The 16,333-nt window shown below is 56.8% G+C and overlaps 6 protein-coding genes across 6 annotated transcripts; 2 read left to right on the top strand and 4 right to left on the bottom strand.

The window, feature by feature from the left end:
* Positions 1–532: 532 nt before the first annotated feature.
* Positions 533–2,044, bottom strand: GCG54_00006669 (Tyrosinase-like protein orsC; the record flags this gene model as incomplete). The annotated part of the gene is made up of 6 exons (XM_045406668.1): positions 533–691; positions 743–825; positions 894–1,397; positions 1,451–1,556; positions 1,582–1,738; positions 1,815–2,044. 6 exons carry the CDS (start codon positions 2,042–2,044, stop codon positions 533–535), a joined length of 1,239 nt encoding a protein of 412 aa, XP_045269920.1.
* A 2,113-nt stretch (positions 2,045–4,157) lies between these two features.
* On the bottom strand, positions 4,158–4,880 carry GCG54_00006668 (DNA-directed RNA polymerases I II and III subunit RPABC2; the record flags this gene model as incomplete). The annotated part of the gene is made up of 4 exons (XM_045406667.1): positions 4,158–4,194; positions 4,320–4,439; positions 4,519–4,788; positions 4,846–4,880. 4 exons carry the CDS (start codon positions 4,878–4,880, stop codon positions 4,158–4,160), a joined length of 462 nt encoding a protein of 153 aa, XP_045269919.1.
* Positions 4,881–5,253: 373 nt separating this feature from the next.
* On the top strand, positions 5,254–6,881 carry GCG54_00006667 (uncharacterized protein; the record flags this gene model as incomplete). The annotated part of the gene is made up of 2 exons (XM_045406666.1): positions 5,254–5,338; positions 5,407–6,881. 2 exons carry the CDS (start codon positions 5,254–5,256, stop codon positions 6,879–6,881), a joined length of 1,560 nt encoding a protein of 519 aa, XP_045269918.1.
* A 437-nt stretch (positions 6,882–7,318) lies between these two features.
* Positions 7,319–9,048, bottom strand: GCG54_00006666 (Zinc-regulated transporter 3; the record flags this gene model as incomplete). The annotated part of the gene is made up of 3 exons (XM_045406665.1): positions 7,319–8,722; positions 8,791–8,921; positions 8,985–9,048. 3 exons carry the CDS (start codon positions 9,046–9,048, stop codon positions 7,319–7,321), a joined length of 1,599 nt encoding a protein of 532 aa, XP_045269917.1.
* Positions 9,049–10,930: 1,882 nt separating this feature from the next.
* Positions 10,931–11,980, top strand: GCG54_00006665 (Mitochondrial nuclease; the record flags this gene model as incomplete). Its single annotated transcript, XM_045406664.1, has 1 exon — positions 10,931–11,980. One exon carries the CDS (start codon positions 10,931–10,933, stop codon positions 11,978–11,980), a length of 1,050 nt encoding a protein of 349 aa, XP_045269916.1.
* Positions 11,981–12,750: 770 nt separating this feature from the next.
* Positions 12,751–14,845, bottom strand: GCG54_00006664 (Polyadenylation factor subunit 2; the record flags this gene model as incomplete). The annotated part of the gene is made up of 3 exons (XM_045406663.1): positions 12,751–14,427; positions 14,477–14,592; positions 14,755–14,845. The coding sequence occupies 3 exons, from the start codon at positions 14,843–14,845 to the stop codon at positions 12,751–12,753; spliced, it is 1,884 nt and encodes a 627-aa protein (XP_045269915.1).
* Between the last annotated feature and the right edge of the window lie 1,488 nt (positions 14,846–16,333).

Here is a 16,333-nt window from a genome sequence, read left to right as displayed (position 1 = left end):
AAAGCCTCGGAGAACTACGTCCGCAAGGGTGGCCAACCGTCAAGCCGCGCGCAGGTCCAGCTTCAATCTTATCATTCGCTCAGCACTGCAGACGCCATCACGCTTCGCATTCCCGGAGGGAATTCCGGCACAGTCTGCTTCTGTGTCAAGCCACCTGCTCTTTAGACGCACATGTGTTAAAGGCACTTGACTCGTATCATTTGTCCAAAACGCCTTGTTGAATTCGCACGTCGCTCCATCTGATGCTCTAACACAGCTTTGCGGCCCAACCACGCTATGCTATTCCGCCATTACCGCCCCGAGCTGGCTTCGCATTAATCCCGCTAGGTCACCCTTTACAAAGGAGATGGGGTGCCGTGTCTCCCCGCCGCCAATTACAGAATGCAACTGAGCCCGATACTTTCAGAGAACAAGGTGATGCCGCCCATGAACGAATGACTACCTGACACTATGCCGATCCCAGAAGAAGAATGAAGGAAAGTAGAGAAAACAAGAGAGAGAAAAGGTAAAAGAGAGAAAAAGAATTGACAGCTTAGTCTGTCGCGTAGATGTAGCAGAACGGCCCGGCCATGGTATCCATCGCGTTCCTGAGGGAAACCTTGTCGTTGAGCGGCCCCAAGTCAAGGAGGTCGTCGAGCTGGACCACCGAGCTGGGAGGGCTGTTCTCCATGGTGCCGGTGCCAAAGATGGTCTAGGTTTCAGTCAGCCCTTCTGGTCATCCCTTAAAAAGCGCAAGACTTACTTGACGGTTCTCCCAGTCCAGGTTCTGCCAGAGCCAGTAGACACGGTCGAGCTGCGTGTGGTGGAGGTAGAACACCGGGTCGCCTATCAAGAAACTCGTCAGCTAAAAAAACAACGTCCCTCACCAAGCAATCTAGCCTCTCCAAACTTACCAGGGCTGATGTAGACGTCAGAACCGGGATCCAACCCGAAAGCATAGTGTCCCGCCCCGTGGACACCCAGCTGGCCGAGACCGGAATAGTTGGTCTGGCCCTGCGCGATGCCCTGGAACCACTCAATGTTGTCGTTCTCCGTGATGAGGTCCGTGACGTTGCGGAAGCTCGCCCAGGTCCGCAGGACGGCGCCGTTGAGGTCGCGCTTCAGGCAGCGCGGGTTGTCCGCCGTCGGGGTGTCCGAGTTGTTGGACACCACGGAGCCGAGGTTCGGCATCGCCTCGGGGCCGAGGTGCACCGTCATGTTGGTGAAGGGGCCCGACGTCACGCAACCACCGCCGGTGCCGGCGGGCAGCGTGATGACCTGCTCGGTGCTGTTGAGGACGAGGCCGTCGTGCGCGACGTAGGCGCCGTCGCTGCCCATCGAGGTCGCAGAGCCGTCAAAGATCGGGCTGGAGGCCGGGTCATCGCCGTCGAGACTCCATTCCCAGTAGGGGAGCGTTCCTGGGCTTGCGTCAGTCGCTGTTGAAGAAGAGGGGACTCTATGGTTGACTTACCCGTGTAGCCACACTCGGTGCTGAGCTTCTCCTCATAGGTGTGGATGTAGTAGCGGTGCCAGAGGAGGAACGTGGCCTTGGAGAGGTAAGTCAGCGGGCAGGATATCTGGAGATAGTTTGTGAGTACTTACCGACATGTGGACGTAGCCAGTCATGTTCTGGTGCAGGGCCACGAAGTCGTCAAACATGGACTTGGAGCCGGCGATGTCGGTGTAAAGGGGAGCCTTGGACTGAAGGCAGGTGACGGCATCCGTGTAAGCGATACGGTCCTCGCCAGGCATGTTTCTCCTGTCGAATCGACCTTGGTCAGCAACTTACATCGTTCGTCAAGGGGAAGGAGAAGGCAAGCTAGATAGCAACACACCATTCACGGCGAACGCGGACGTTGTCCTTGGTGCACTGGGAAGTGCCATTCGCAGCCAGGCGCGCAAGAGCGTTGTTGTAGGCCTGTGCATGAAGATCCGAGAGTGCTTCACCCGAGTCGACGGCCTCCTGGGTGTAGTTCGTCGCCCGCGGCATGACACGAGCAGACGCAGACTGCGCCAGCAGGAGCGGCAGAGCGGCCGCCGCGAGGATGGAAGACGGGGGAAGCATCGTGAACGATGAGAAGGCGGCAACAAATTAAGACTATAGCCAAGAAGCGAGCGTTTGGCTAAATGTATTGGTATTAAAAAGAAAACGAGAGGCGTTGTCGGCTCGTATCGTGCTGGCTTGGCCCAAATTATCTTTCTCTCCCTTCGACGAGAAGTTCTGAGGCTCTTTTATATCGAGAACGATCTGCGAGCCAAGCCCGAGACGGGCCTAAGCAGCGGTGACGATCACCGGAAAACAAGCCTTTCACATCCTCGTTCTTGACAGCTCCCGCTGCGTCGTTGCCGAAAAGATGGTGTGCTCGCTGCTGCAGAGCTACCCAGCTAGTCGGCGCCCCCAATCCTACGAACCAGGGGATCGCTACACCTCAGAGAACTCATGGCGATTGCGCACGTCGACGCTCGACACGTAACGTCCTTATCCACTGCTTTCTATTCTAGAGGAGGGGGGGGGAGAAAGAAAGAAACGGGTCAAGGTTGTGAGGTTGTAGTCTAAGCTAGGCCTGAGGCGGGCCAAGAGAAGTCTGTACTGACAAGACCAACGTGGTAGCATGGTATGGATCCCGGAGTCTGAGGCGAAGCAACACACACAGCTTCGAGCCGAGTGACGAGATAAGCGTCTTTGACAGGCCCGGATAAGTTGAGCCTCCCGCTTCGCTTCCTTTCGCGTTCGGGAACAGTGTGGGGGATAAGCCAAAGAGAGTGCCCTACACTGGTAAGGGCACACTTTTTGTTTTCGTCACGACCGAGCCGAATCACCTGCAGCGGATGAGTCCCGTGAAGCGGAGGGTTCCTATCAAGGCGGTGGGCGCGTTGCAATCTCTGCTACTCCTCTATTGCATGGCGGGGAAAGAATGAGTAGTGTCTTACGCAACCAACAGGCCCATCCCCTGAGGTCCGAGCAGAAAAATGATGAAGACGACGACGAGAAATGTCAGAAGCGAGGATTTCGCTCGGTTACTAGCCGTTTGTTTCCCCGCGCTGTCAAGGCTCGTTCGCGGGAACGAGCGAGAGACCGAGCCGAACATCGAAAGAGTTGACGATATCAACTCACCAAGACGGCTCTTATCGTCATCGCCAAGACAGTAAGCAACGCTGGCTGAAGCATACTTGCAGAAGGTGTTTACCGCGGATCGGCTGCACTTGGCTTTCAGATCGAAGTTCAAGCTAGATAGAGCACCCATGTCGACGGCCATAAGCAACAATTAAAAGTGGCTCCCAAGCAGTGTTAGGAAGCCGTCTTGGCAACCTTCTTTTGTTAACCTTCTCTGCCAATCTACATGAGGTGCGTTAGTAATTCTCCCTATTCCCTAACGACTTAACGAGGACCCGTAAATGTCCAAAGACGGGAACCTGGCAAAACCTTACGCGTGTAATTCGGACGACGGGGAGTGGCTTGGCTGTTGGCGACGTTTTGTTCTGTGCCGATCGCAATTCACACAAAGTCCTCCGGGGCGGGTCCGGTCTCTGGTCTCCGGAAGGCGGGCGGCAGGCGGCCCGGGATGGGATGCAAGATCGGTGCTTGTGCTGTCTGACTCGCCAAGACCGGCCGTGTTGGGCAGGTGCTTTGGGTTCCTTGGGAGGGGTCTCAGTGTTTGTCCCCCCGGACCACTCTCGCTCCCACCCGTTACACTGCAGGCGGCCACTCGAAGCGACGATCCGAGGAAACACGTAATCCTGTTTCTCACGAACCCGCCGCTGCACTGCAATCCACGACGAGAGCAACATCCCAAAAAAAGAATGCCATGGGGCGGGGATCTGGTTTTCCTCACTGCGGATATGTAATTTTGTTTCTTGTGTGTTTAGAGTTTGATGAAATCCAATTGCCTAGAGAACGCCACGCTCAATGCAAATCAAATAAAGTACACTGCTTTTGGTGTCTTCTTTTTATAAGTTGTGGTTGGGTTTGCTTCTTCTTTTTGTCTCCTCGAGCTTTGTTCTCGTTGTCCTGTGCATTCTGACAGAGCCGACATCTCCGGAAGAGAGTAGACGCAGAAGGGGCGCAGCTTCGGGAATCTGACTATCCTTCAGGCAACGACAATAGGGGATGGGTATAAGTGCCTTGCATCTAGTCGCGTAGTCTTCTTCTTGCCCCGGGTAAAGAAAGCCAAGATCTCTCACTGGAGGAGCTCCTCGCAAGTCCAATCCTCGTAGCTGACGTTCGGTTAGCCTGCGTCGCTCACGGCATCGTCCATCCGGGCAGGCTTGCGTGGACTGCAGGGCTGGGGGGCGGGGGTTGGATTGGGTTGGGTTGGGGGTCATCCGGGGTCAACACTTACTATCCGTCCGGCATGTATCGGCGCACGATAAGAGGAATCTTCTTCTCGCGCATTTCCTTGATGGCGATCTGAAGAGGATCCGTCTCACCTTCCAGGTCGACGAGTACCGGCGCATTCATGCTACAACAGGCCCCGCGTCAGCAAAAGTGTCGACCGATGGCCTGCATCGTGAAGTGGGAAAAGGATGGCGCCGTCGTACCTGATTTGCAGAGCGCGCGTGCCGAGAATACGGGCGCGTTCGTACTTTGTCATGTAGGGCGTGGTCGTGCGCTGGTCATCGGGGATCTTCTTGTCGCGGTGGCTCTTTTCGTTGCCCTTGCCAGAGTTCGCCGCAGCAGAGGGGTCGCCCGACACGACGACGTTGTCTGCGTCCTCCTCGTCGCCCTCGGCGCGGCCAACCTCCTCGTCCTCAACGGGGACCTCGGGATCCCAGTAGTCGGCGGCCTCGTCCTCGTACATGGGCTCGTCGCTGCCAATCGTTAGAGTCGCGTTTCTTCCTCAATGCAGACAATCTGTCTGGACGTACCCTCCGCCGACATCATCGTCGCCAAAGTCAGACATGTTTCTTATCGATGGTGATTGCAATTAACTGAAGGATGCCGTAGTGGAATTGGATGGTGGTCGAGCTTCCGTCGCGTAATTGTAGGTGTCGCGGGGAGGGACGAGTTGACTCTGCTGGATCCAGCCGTAAAAAATTATTGACGAGGCTGCGATTCAGTAGCTGGCATGTGGGTCTTCACTAGCCTTATCAGTACCAGAAAATGCTTATCCGGACCGAGGAGACCCCGGCTTCCCCATTGTGGCTGGTGAGCGCACAAAATTTCGTCTCACCGCCTGACGATATTCTGCCAGAAATAAGTTCACGAGCTGGTTTCCGAGACGATACTTTTCAACCCATCGTCAAGGAAGGCATGCCCTTCCTCAATCGCTCGCCATGACGAAAAGGAAGGCTTCAGAGGCTGCCCTCGTCTCGGAACCAAAGAGGTCCAAGATTGAAGATCCCGAAGGCACCGGCACTGGTACGCACATATCTGGCAATTGGGTGTAAGCCAAACTTTTTTTTCTCACTAACATGACGCCCGGGAAGCCCTCAGCGACGATGACTTCGACGACACGGCCAGCAACTCCGCCTCGACAGCCAACGCCGACGCAGAGACGGTTCTGACGGGGCAGACCTCCCTCACCACTCGCTCCCGCAAATTCCCCTCAGACCTCAAGACAATCCCCTGCACCTATCCCGACTGCCACAAGACCTTCAACCGTCCCGCCCGCCTGGCCGCCCACCTGCGCTCCCACACCGACGACCGCCCCTTCAAGTGCACCTACCCGGGCTGCGACAAGGACTACCGTGAGGAGAAGCACCTCCGCCAGCATGTCAAGGGCTCCCACACCCAGGAGCGAGCATACACCTGTACCCACGATGGCTGCGGCAAGTCGTTCCTGACGGCAACCCGTCTGCGCCGCCACCAGGACGTCCACGCCGGCCAGGAGCGCTTCCGCTGCCGCGAATACCCCCCGTGCAACCAGAGCTTCCGCAAGCACAACACCCTGCAGCGGCACATTCGCTCGGAACACCTCGGCGCCCACGCCTATCCTTGCCAGGAAACGGGCTGCGGCGCCGGCTTCGACTCTCAAGGCGCCCTGCGGAACCACACTCGGCGGGAACACAGCGAGCCGCAGTTCTGGTGCGAAGAGTGCGGCGGCGAGGAGGGCGGCGCCAAGGTCGGCTTCACCTCATTCGCGCTGCTGCAGGCGCACATCCGCAAGGAACACCTGAACTGCATCTTTTGCGAGTTCAAGTGCACCGGCCAGTGGGAGCTGGAGCGGCACGTCGAGATGCGGCACTCTGGCATCTCCGTCGAGGCCCGCAAGACGATTGCCTGCACCTGGGAGGGATGCGACAAGAAGTTCACCAAGAAGCACAACCTCACGGTGCACATCCGCACTGCCCACGAAGGATTCCGCGTCGTCTGCGGCGAGCTCGATGTGATGGGTGCTGCGGGCTTGGAGGGCTGGTCGAACGAGCAGGGTTGCGGCGCGGGCTTCATCAGCAAAATGAAGCTGGAAGAGCACATTCGGCACGTTCACCTGGGTCTGCCGCGGCCGCAACCTAAACTCGCCGAGGGACCGTCAAACCTCATTGACGACATCGCCGGCACGAAGCGGAACATCCAATGCGCGATTGAAGGCTGCAATGCCCGCTTCATCCGCCACCACGACCTCCAGGTCCACCTCGAGAACCACCCCCCTGCGGCTCCGCAGATGGACCAAGTCGAGGCAGCAATCCTGAGTCTGGCGGACACCCCCAGCTCAGAAGACATGAGCACCGCTCCCTTTGGCGAGAACCGTGAGATGCCGGAGCTGCCGCTGTACGGCATCATCCCCGGCGTTACGGACTTTACCGGTGGCGACCAGGGCCAGACCGACGATTTCTGGATCGGTGCCGCAGATGACTTCAACACGCCGCCGCAGACGTGGCAAGAGGAGGAAGCTGCCATGCGCGCCCTCATTGACGAAGACTTCACCCGCTTCGTCGATCCGGCGCTGGGAAATATGGCGTAGAAAAAGGACACATGATTTTGACGACGTATTGATACCCGGCCGCAGGCCACACCAAAAGTTGATGGATGGGGAATCACTAAAAGTTGTTGCTTTGTCACATGTATATGTAAATGGAATCAAAGGAGCCAAGATGTTACGGTCACGAATGTGGTACCTCGAAGTGCGCTAGTGAAATCATTCATTTTCATTATACCCATAATTGATGCCCCTCTATAATGTGCCGCTGGAATGCTGCTTAGCAAGTCTACTCGAACCAAGCCAATGACAGCGAAGCGGTAGTGATGACTCTAACACAACTGGAGCCTTCCGAACCCGAAAACCTGCCTTGGTATGATATGTGTATGCCCGTGCCGACCGTAACCAAAAAAACCGATCCTGTTACTCCCTGAACCGTTTGAGCATGACTTAAAATGCCCAATGCGAAAGCCCGTATGCCGTTAATGCGTAGATGCAATGGCGCCAGTGATACCCAGCAGAGCCATGCCTATGAACCCGAAAAATATGCAGAGGTTGCGGTTGTGATTCAAGCTGAGCGCCTCGACAAAGAGCTGCAGGCCGACGCTGACCATGATGCCAGCTGTGATGGCGAACATGCAGGCGTAAGCTACTGGGGTTGGGCTGATGTGGGTGTGATTAGCGAGCTTGAACCACAACACAGCAATGCCAGCGCCAAGGGGCTGGCTGAGGCCGCCCAGGATGGCGGCCCAGAACATGGCCTTGAGACGACTTCCAAGGGCCATGTACAATGGCAGAGCCATGGCAAAACCTTCGGTGATGTTGTGGACGAAGAGAGCCATAAACACGTTGAAGCCGAGTGACGGGTTAGCGTGGTTCGTGGCGTAGGTGATGAAGCCTTCAGGGAACTTATGAAGTGCAATGGCGATGGAGGTTTGCAGACCGAGTGACATGAACGCGTTCGTGGGCACATGGTGATGATGTTGTCCTTCGACATCCTCTTCCTCGCCGTCCTCGCCGTGCGCCGCGTGGTCATGGTCGTGATGATGACTGTGGTTGTGGCTGTGACTATGGCCATGATCATGATCGTGCGCTTCGTGGTCCACGTGATTCCGTGATGGCATGGGCTCTCTTGACGCCGCCCGACTGGTCCGTACCTGTCCACTGATCGGTGAATGGCACTGGGAGTCGCTCTCCTCCAAGTCTGTCAGATCGGTATGGCTGTGGTTATTTGGGTACAGCTGTGCAATGCTGGTCCTCACAATAGTTGGGTGTCTCGAGGAAGCCGCTGAACGGTTGGCCACATGCTTGAAACATTCCTGGCCGCATGGATCGGAGTACCCAAAGCAAGGGCCCTCCTCATCGCAGTTCGATTTCATGTCATTCATGAAAGATGCGATTCGCTGTTTGACTTGAAGCATAGACGGTCGCCTTTCCACCGTCGCACCGCGGCTTCGCGATATCCGCGGCGGGTGCGAGTGTGTTGTGTTGAGGGCCAGGGCGCTCCTAGCATGTCCCTTAGGCATCAGGGATCCTCCGTTCTCATGCGCCGTCTCTCCATTGAGCAGAGGCGTGGACTCGGTAGCGTGGCCATTCTTAGTGATGCTCTCCACAAAGGGCCGTCGCGATGATCGGCGACTGCCCGAGTATAAAGACGTCTTTCTGCTCTGGCTGCGTGACCGAGTATCGGCTTCATTGTGTGTGTGGTCACAATCAACCACATGCGACGGCATGTACTGGTGCAGCAGACGGGAGATAACCTGTATACCAAAAAAGCCCCCAATAAAGCAGCCCATCATAATGAAGCCCGCCTTTTGGTCTTGGTAACCATCCTCCTTAAGGTACTGTTTTGATGACGGCAGCATGCTGTTTAACGCAGAGTAAAGCTAGAGATCGGGAGTGGTATTAGTAATAGTTCTGAGGTGTCGCGCATGGGGCTGCTGGAATGACATACCATAACGCCGAAGCTCAAGCTCAAAGAGCTGGCAAGAAAGACATTGCTTTCTTGTATCCTGAAGTTGCGCTGCCCTGGTAGCAATCGTACCAAAATGTCGATGCAAATGGCGGACGCGCCTACGATACAAGCTGCCGAGAGACACCAGTCAGCAAAATTTCCACTTCAGACGTCCATGGAGTTTTGTCACCTACCAATTCCACTCACGATACTCATGATCCACCCCCTGGTATCGTTGTCAATCTCTGTCGCCTTCATGATGGGCGGCTTGGGCTCAGCGCCTCCAATGGTTGCCTGTTGCGATCGCGATCCTCAGCGCATGTAGCCGAATGGTGTTTTGATGTCTTTCTTGTTGAAGCGCAATTTGTTGGACCCAATCTAGGAAAGTCGCCAGAGTCCTAGGTGTGCCTGGGGAACAGGTGCTGGTGTGGCGGCTTCGATTCGTCCTGCAGGAGAGCGGGTGACGTATTGCGGCGCGCAATAGACCCAGACGAGTGGGATATTGGTTCGAGGGTCCCGGGAGACGGGAGCGGATAAGTATGGGGATGTTGTAGATTTCGGGAGAGGCGTTTGGAAACCTTGATCGTAGGTAGATTGTCCAAAGAGGTAGGCAAGATAGGGGAAAAGGGATAGGGAAAGTCGAAGAGGTTGCTGGAGGAAGCAAAGGGTATTGTTGTCGGTGGGAGAGTAGTGATGTAGACGGCTGCCAATAAGATGGAATGGGACTGGGCGCTGAGCGGCGTGCTTTCCAGATTTGCGCTGGGGCCGCAGCCAAAGAGGTGGGGGGCTTCACTGGTGTAAATAGAATGGGAGCGCCTGCAGCCTTAAGCTTTCCAGCAGCGCGGATTATACGCAGCAGTGGATTCGGAGGCGCTGGATTTGGCGCTTTCTGGAGCCACTGCGTTGTTTCTGTGTGATGGATCATGGGCGGTAGTGAAGTGGGCTGGGGGCTGGGGCCTTCTGTTGTTCATGACTGGACCGAGGCCATCAAGGTTCTCAAAATTCCTCCTCCAGTACACAAGTCACTCAGCTACTCAGGCAAGAAAAGGTCTCACGCCCAAACAAAGCTTGTTTCCCATCCATTCTCTTTTGCATATCTACTTTCCACTTCGGACTCCCCTTGCCTGCGCGTTATCAGTTGGCTGCCGCCCTACCCTGCCTGCAGCTTGCCGTCTGACCCTCCCCGATCGCAACCCACCTTTTGTTGCCTTTTGGTGCACAAGCAGGCGATGCGGCTCTTTCAATGAGATAAAGACGGCGTCGAATTCGAATGCATATGTTTCTCAAAAACTCTGTTTTGTTCTACAAGGTGCAGTCATTCAGAAAGAAACAGACTGCATACAAAAGATGCAAGTTGTCAGCCGCTTTGTTGGGATCCCCCGGCGGCGAGTCAAGCTGCTGGTCGACAACACACACCCATGGCCTTGGCTTGAGAACCCGGATGGCGCTACATGCCGGGTATCCTCGTACTCCCTCGAGACCCGTGACTCTTTGGCGATGTGCGCCAGCTCAGTGAAGCCGCCCGAAGCGCATGCTAGGGAGATGCCAACACATGTGAAAGGAGGGAAGACTGCTGCTGGTTTGGCGGCTGTCGTTATTTCAGGTAGGGACCATGGATCCAAAGAAACTTTCTGAGCATCGCAGGGTCTCGCCCAGACCGCGAATCGGAGGCTGGCATTTTGTCATCCGCTTTTTTTCTGAGCATGGAGCCCGCCTCGTCTCTCGGTGAAGCGACTGCACGCTCACCGAGGCCAGCCCCATTCCAGCCCCTCAGCCTGCACCCCGAAATCCTTCCACTCCTCATCCCCGCCATCGCACCTGCCAGCTGTCGGCAAATGCTCGGGACATCTGCAGTGGAAGCCCCACACGAGCTCCTCCTTCCGATCGGCGTCCCGGACCAGGCGCCGTCTCAAGCCCAAAATTTTATCCAGCTCCGAGCTCCAGATCCCCGTCCCGTGAAGAACCACAACTGAGACATCCACCACACCACCACCAGATCACATCCACGTGCCCTTCCTTCCAACACCCGTGGTCGTCGCTGTCATAACCGCCTGACGCTGGCGCCCGGTTTCCGTCCTCCTTCCCTCCTACAAACTACTTTTCGAATCCCCTCAGAGTACCGGCCGCGACCCAGCCCGCCATGTCGAAAGCAACATCCATCGCCCTCGTCGCGGCTCTAGGCGCGGGAGGAGGCGCCGCCGTCACAGCAGCCATGTACGGCCTCCGGTCCAAGCAGCCCGCCACCGATGCGCCCATGACCGCCGCGCCCTCAACAAACGCCTTCACCACCGCTCCCACCGTCCCCGTCCCGGGCTCCCAAGTCTTCGACAACAAAGCAAACCCCAACGCACCCCTGCCGTCGGCGCCCCCGCCAATCCCCGGCGCCATTCCCGGCGCCATCGTCGACCCCGCCGGCCTCTTCCAGTACGGCTTCCCCGGCCCCGTCGCCGATCTCGCGCCCCGCGAGGGCCTCATCTCGAGCTTCGACCGCCGCACACGCAACCCCCACTGGGTCGTCGAGCACATCACCCCCGCCTCCCTCGCCCAGAAGGGCGGCGACCGCAAGGGTAGCACCTTCCTCGAGGACCCCTCCGTCCCCGAAAAGTTCCAGGCCAAGCTCAAGGACTACTTCCGCAGCGGCTACGACCGCGGCCACCAGGTCCCCGCCGCCGACTGCAAGTGGTCCCAGCGCGCAATGGACGACACCTTCTACCTCACAAACATGTGCCCCCAGGTCGGCGACGGCTTCAACCGTGACTACTGGGCCCACTTTGAGGACTTCTGCCGCCGTCTGACGTCGCGCTACCCCTCCGTCCGCATCGTCACCGGCCCGCTGTACCTCCCGAAGCGCGATCCCGTCGACGGCAAGTGGTACACGAAGTACGAGGTCATCGGCAACCCGCCCAACGTCGCCGTGCCGACGCACTTTTACAAGGTCATTTTCGCGGAGGACGGCAAGGCCGGCGGCAACGTCGCCATCGGCGCCTTCGTGATGCCCAACGCCGTGATCCCCAACGAGAAGCCGCTCTCCGACTTTGAGATGCCGTTGGAGGCCGTCGAGCGCGCCGCCGGTCTGGAGTTTGCGTCGAAGCTGGCCCCGCAGCGTCGCAGGAGGCTGTGCAGCGAGGCCTCGTGCGCCATCATCGTGAGGGACTACGCCGATAGGCAGAAGGCTTTCACCAAGAAATGAGAAGGGCCGGTGTTGGGTTAAGAACATATCAAGGCGAGCACGGGAGTTTGCAACATGGGAAATCTGCAAACCCCCAGGGCCACAGAGCGGCTTCGCCAAGGATAAGTCGCATGTGAAGAAGTTCCATTCATGTCTGTACATTTACCCTCGGAGAGAGGAGCACAAACGAGTGAAACCATTGCTGGGGAACATCGCGGGATAGCATCTGAGCGAGACCGTAGGGCGTGTGGTTTGCTGGTCGGCGACACATACTTGTACACTAGATAGGCCCGACGACTGGACAGTTGATTGGACTGCCACTGCATCACAAGCTACCTTTCTCAAACCCAGCGAGTAGTGAATGTGGGCCCAGTCTTGGTCGGGGAAATTGACACGCATGATCTGCACGCCATTACGCTGTCATGTTTGTGGAATTACGTACTGCATGCATGGCAATATCTTCCATCCGGCGTAGTAACTCTTCAGGCCGGAAGACAAGACTGCGCCAGTGTCCTGTTCTGTTGTCTGGTCAGCGTGGAGACACAATACAATTTGACACGCAGCGACCTTGAGACCTCCGGGCAAGCATGTGCTGTTTAACTTTTATTGTAACACTAGGGTATCACCACTGCCCTTCTCCCTTTTCGTATTTACTATTCTTACACCAAGGTCACTGTCCAATTTGCAATTGTTGGTTACGCCTGGGATCTGTCCTGGGATCTGTCCTGAGATCTTTCCTTGAATCTCTCCTTGGATTTGCTCCAAGATCTGCCCTGAGTACTGCCACGTGACTAACGTATTCTCGTATAGTTGCCGCGTCGCTGCTCCGCCTTGAGACTCTCCTCCTGACTGGGCAAAGGAGCTCTCCTACCCCCGCGGTCGTGCCCATTAAGGTCGGCTCCGGGCGGCGGCATAGGCATGGGAGGGAATCCGGGTGGTGGCACAAAATTTGGCGGCGGGACCATTCCGGGAGGGAAACCGCCGGGCGGTGGAGGAGGGAGCGTGCCTCCGGCCTTCTGGATCATCTCGGCGATCTTTGCAAGGTCGGCAGGATTGCTCGGGTCTATGCCGCCAGGCAGTTGGATAGGCGGTGGCGGAGCCCCGTTCAGGCCAGGCAAGCCTGGTAGTGGGAACGGCAGCGGCGGAGGAGCTCCGCCGTTTGCGCCGACGCCTGGAATCATCGGTGGTGGCGGTACCGGAGGCCCGCCAGCGCCATTCGGTGGCATAGATAGACCGGGCAGGCCAGGCAACCCAGGCAAGCCGAGGAACCCAGGGACAACTGGCTGCTTGAGCGGCATCTTCTGATCGACGAGGCCGTCCATCTCGTCCTCCATCTCCTGCTCCTCTTCTTCCTGTCTTTGGCGACGACCTCCGCGACGGTCCCAGGTTCCTTGAGCCTCGGCCGCCGCCTCTCCGATGTGGTACCTATCCTGGAAGACGTCGGAATCTCCCGGCCGCTTTCTTGACCAGAACCTCGTGATACGGTCGTTCGAGCCAGAAGCCAGGATGTGACCAAGCGGGTGCCAGTCCAGAGACCAGATCGCGAAATCGTGTGCATATGGGACCTTATGAGCCGGGTAGATGGTCTGGGCGCTAGTTGTGGATGGGTCCGAACTGTCGTATGGCGCGATGGTAGTGTGGCCAGCTGGCGTGTTCGGCTCGTCTAGGATGTAATGATATAACGAGCCGTCGTGTCCACCGGTGCTGAGGAAATTCGAGTGAACGGGATGCCACGCGATGGTTGAGATGTCCTTCTCGTGTCCCTTCAACAAGCAAATGTCCCGCATCATTCGGAGATCGAAGACGCGGGCGGTTTGGTCTCTTGCTGAGGTTGCAAGGCAGTCTCCTTGAACTCGCTCAAAGAGCGTCTTGGTAATCGTGTTCTTGTGGCCGTGAAGTGTCGTCAAGCAGCGGCCGGTTCTTGGATCCCACAGCTTAACCACGTGATCTTTTGAACCCGATACCAACAGACCTTTGGTGGGATGCCAATCACAACTCTTGGCGTCCCAGCCGTGCCCCTTGAGAACCGACTCTTCGACTCCACCAGCGAAGTCAAAAATCTTCAATGTCGAGTCGTCGCATGCCGTGACAAACTTGGAATCGTTCGGGCTGAAGGCGAGGTCTCTGATCGGGTCGTTATGTGCAGCAATACTCTGAAGGTTGTTAAAGTTAGGCTGCCAGTACTTGACGCTGCCATCGTGGTCCGCGGAGATGAGCCAGTCGTCGTTGTGAGAGTAAGCTAGCGCTCTAATGGCGGAGTCGTGAGCCTGCATGATGGTCTCAAAGTTGAATCCGGTGCCGTTCCATAATGTAAATTCTCCGCTGGAGGAAGCCGTCAATAGACGGCGGCCTTCTGGTGTCCATCGGACGACATTGATAGGATGTTTGATCTTGTTCAGTGACGAATGAAGGTGCTTCACGGGTATCGAATCACCAGGATCTGTTCTTCTGGCAGAAGGAGGTGTGAACTGAGATATGTTAGCAGGCGTATGAAGTTATGAGAGATGCAATACTGACATCGACGATGAAGCTCGCGCTTGGCCTCTCAGCCTCGCCAGTGTAGACATCTCCGTCTGCCGGCGCGCGATTGCGCATCCAATGTGCGACGGTTGAGCCATAATCTGTTACGGGACCTGAGCACGGTGTCAGCGGTTCTGCTAAAGCATCTGGTCTGTCTCAAGTCTCCACGTGAGCCTGATGGAGAGATGACGCCCTGCGCGTGTCCGCATTACACGCAAGTTCAAACATCCCCATCATGCACCGAGATCGCGATTCCGTCAAAGAGGGCAACTCACGTCGTCCTCTAGCTCTAATAAAGCCTCCGTCCTGACCGTCTCCTGGCGGCCCTCGCCTGTCGTGATGATCCCCACGAGGATCGTAGGCCATCTTTAAAATCCCATGCGCTGAAACGTGCAGTAAAGAAATGCGGTCTTGTGGAGCGTGATTTTACTAGTCCGAAGTCGATTGCTATTTCTGTTGCAACCTGGCGCGTTTAGGTGGTGATGGATGCTTCCTGCTTGATGGTGATCCACGAGGCCGTCGCCAATCACTGAAAATGACCGCGACGCGTGCACGGGCCCGAACTATTCTCTCGAGATCACATGACCTTGAGGCTGATTGAGCCGGAGCCAAGGTCAAGAAGGTACGTACCTCTCTCGTGGCTTCAGTGGTGTCACATACTGGTGGTGGCGTGCGTTAGCTTCACGGTTTGTCTTATCGGCGCCAACTGCCTGCTTATCCGGGCCAACATCGGGCCTGACGCTTCCATTTTTATATTTTCCGAAGTCTTCCTCAGACCACGTTCTATCATCGATAGAATGAGGTGATAATTAGGTACGGCCCATGACCCATCGTCTTTTACCTAGCCGCAAGAAATGCCATGCCGCGACCCCTTCATTTTGGCATGTGATAGAGTTCAGCCACGGCTCCCTCTTCAATTTCTCTCATGGACGCCCCACGAAGCCCCGTGTCCCACCACTCAGAGCTTCCACCGGGATCGCCGTCGCTATCCGTGGAGCCGTAGCACCCCTGGAGCGCATGCATGCCGCTTTTCTCGTTGTAGCGTTAGCTCCCAGTAAGGTGATTTGGCCCGGCTGCCCGCTGTTGCTGCCAAAGTGCTGCAAATGCAATCCAGACCCGAGGACCTTGGCTGCCGTGGGTGCTGTCACCTCAGTGGACAGGTTCGGCGACCCTGACATTCTCAAGGTCCCCCTTCCAATCTTTGCAATCCTCGGGGCCGTGCTTCCATCGGTCCATCCAGTTCGCCAGGAGCTCTCGGCTGTTAACTCCTCTGATCACCCTCATTTGTTTTGCTGTCTTTGAAATTTTGTCTCTCTTCTCCGACTCGACAAGCCCGTTCTGCACGCCGGCTGCATTCTTGTCGTCAGCGCGCCTCCTGTTCCCTCATTCCTACACGTCGAGCAGCGAATCCCCACGCATCAAGGGCTGATGGCGTCGGCCTAGCTTCCTCCACCTGTTTTCCGCCCCCTTCCCCGAGCGAGCCCAGTGTCTCCCCCTGCCCTGTGCCTTGACGTACCCCCTTCCCTCTTTCTGCTGGCTGCGGCTTCAGATCCCCCCTCGCACGCACGACGTGCCCCTCCTCATCCAATCCACGCCCGACGCCAATGCGCTCACCCATCCAGATAGCTTCCCTCCAAGCTTAGGGAGCTCGGATCGATTCGCAAAAGCGCCGGCCTCTCTGCGTGTCTGCCCTTGGAAACACCGGCTAAGAAGTCAATTGGTAATTTCTTGGCTCTGACCGGCTTTGGTCTGGTGTCTTGCATATTGCTCCGATATCTTATCGTTACGCTTGCCACTCACTCCCTGCATTGCATATACAAAGCTTTCCTCGCCATTAGGTCTCCTCCCTCTTTT

This window comes from Colletotrichum gloeosporioides, assembly GCF_011800055.1.
Source record: "Colletotrichum gloeosporioides strain Lc1 chromosome Unknown consensus_10, whole genome shotgun sequence".
Taxonomy (NCBI): Eukaryota; Fungi; Ascomycota; class Sordariomycetes; order Glomerellales; family Glomerellaceae; genus Colletotrichum; species Colletotrichum gloeosporioides.
This window is presented reverse-complemented; position numbering and strand designations above follow the sequence as displayed.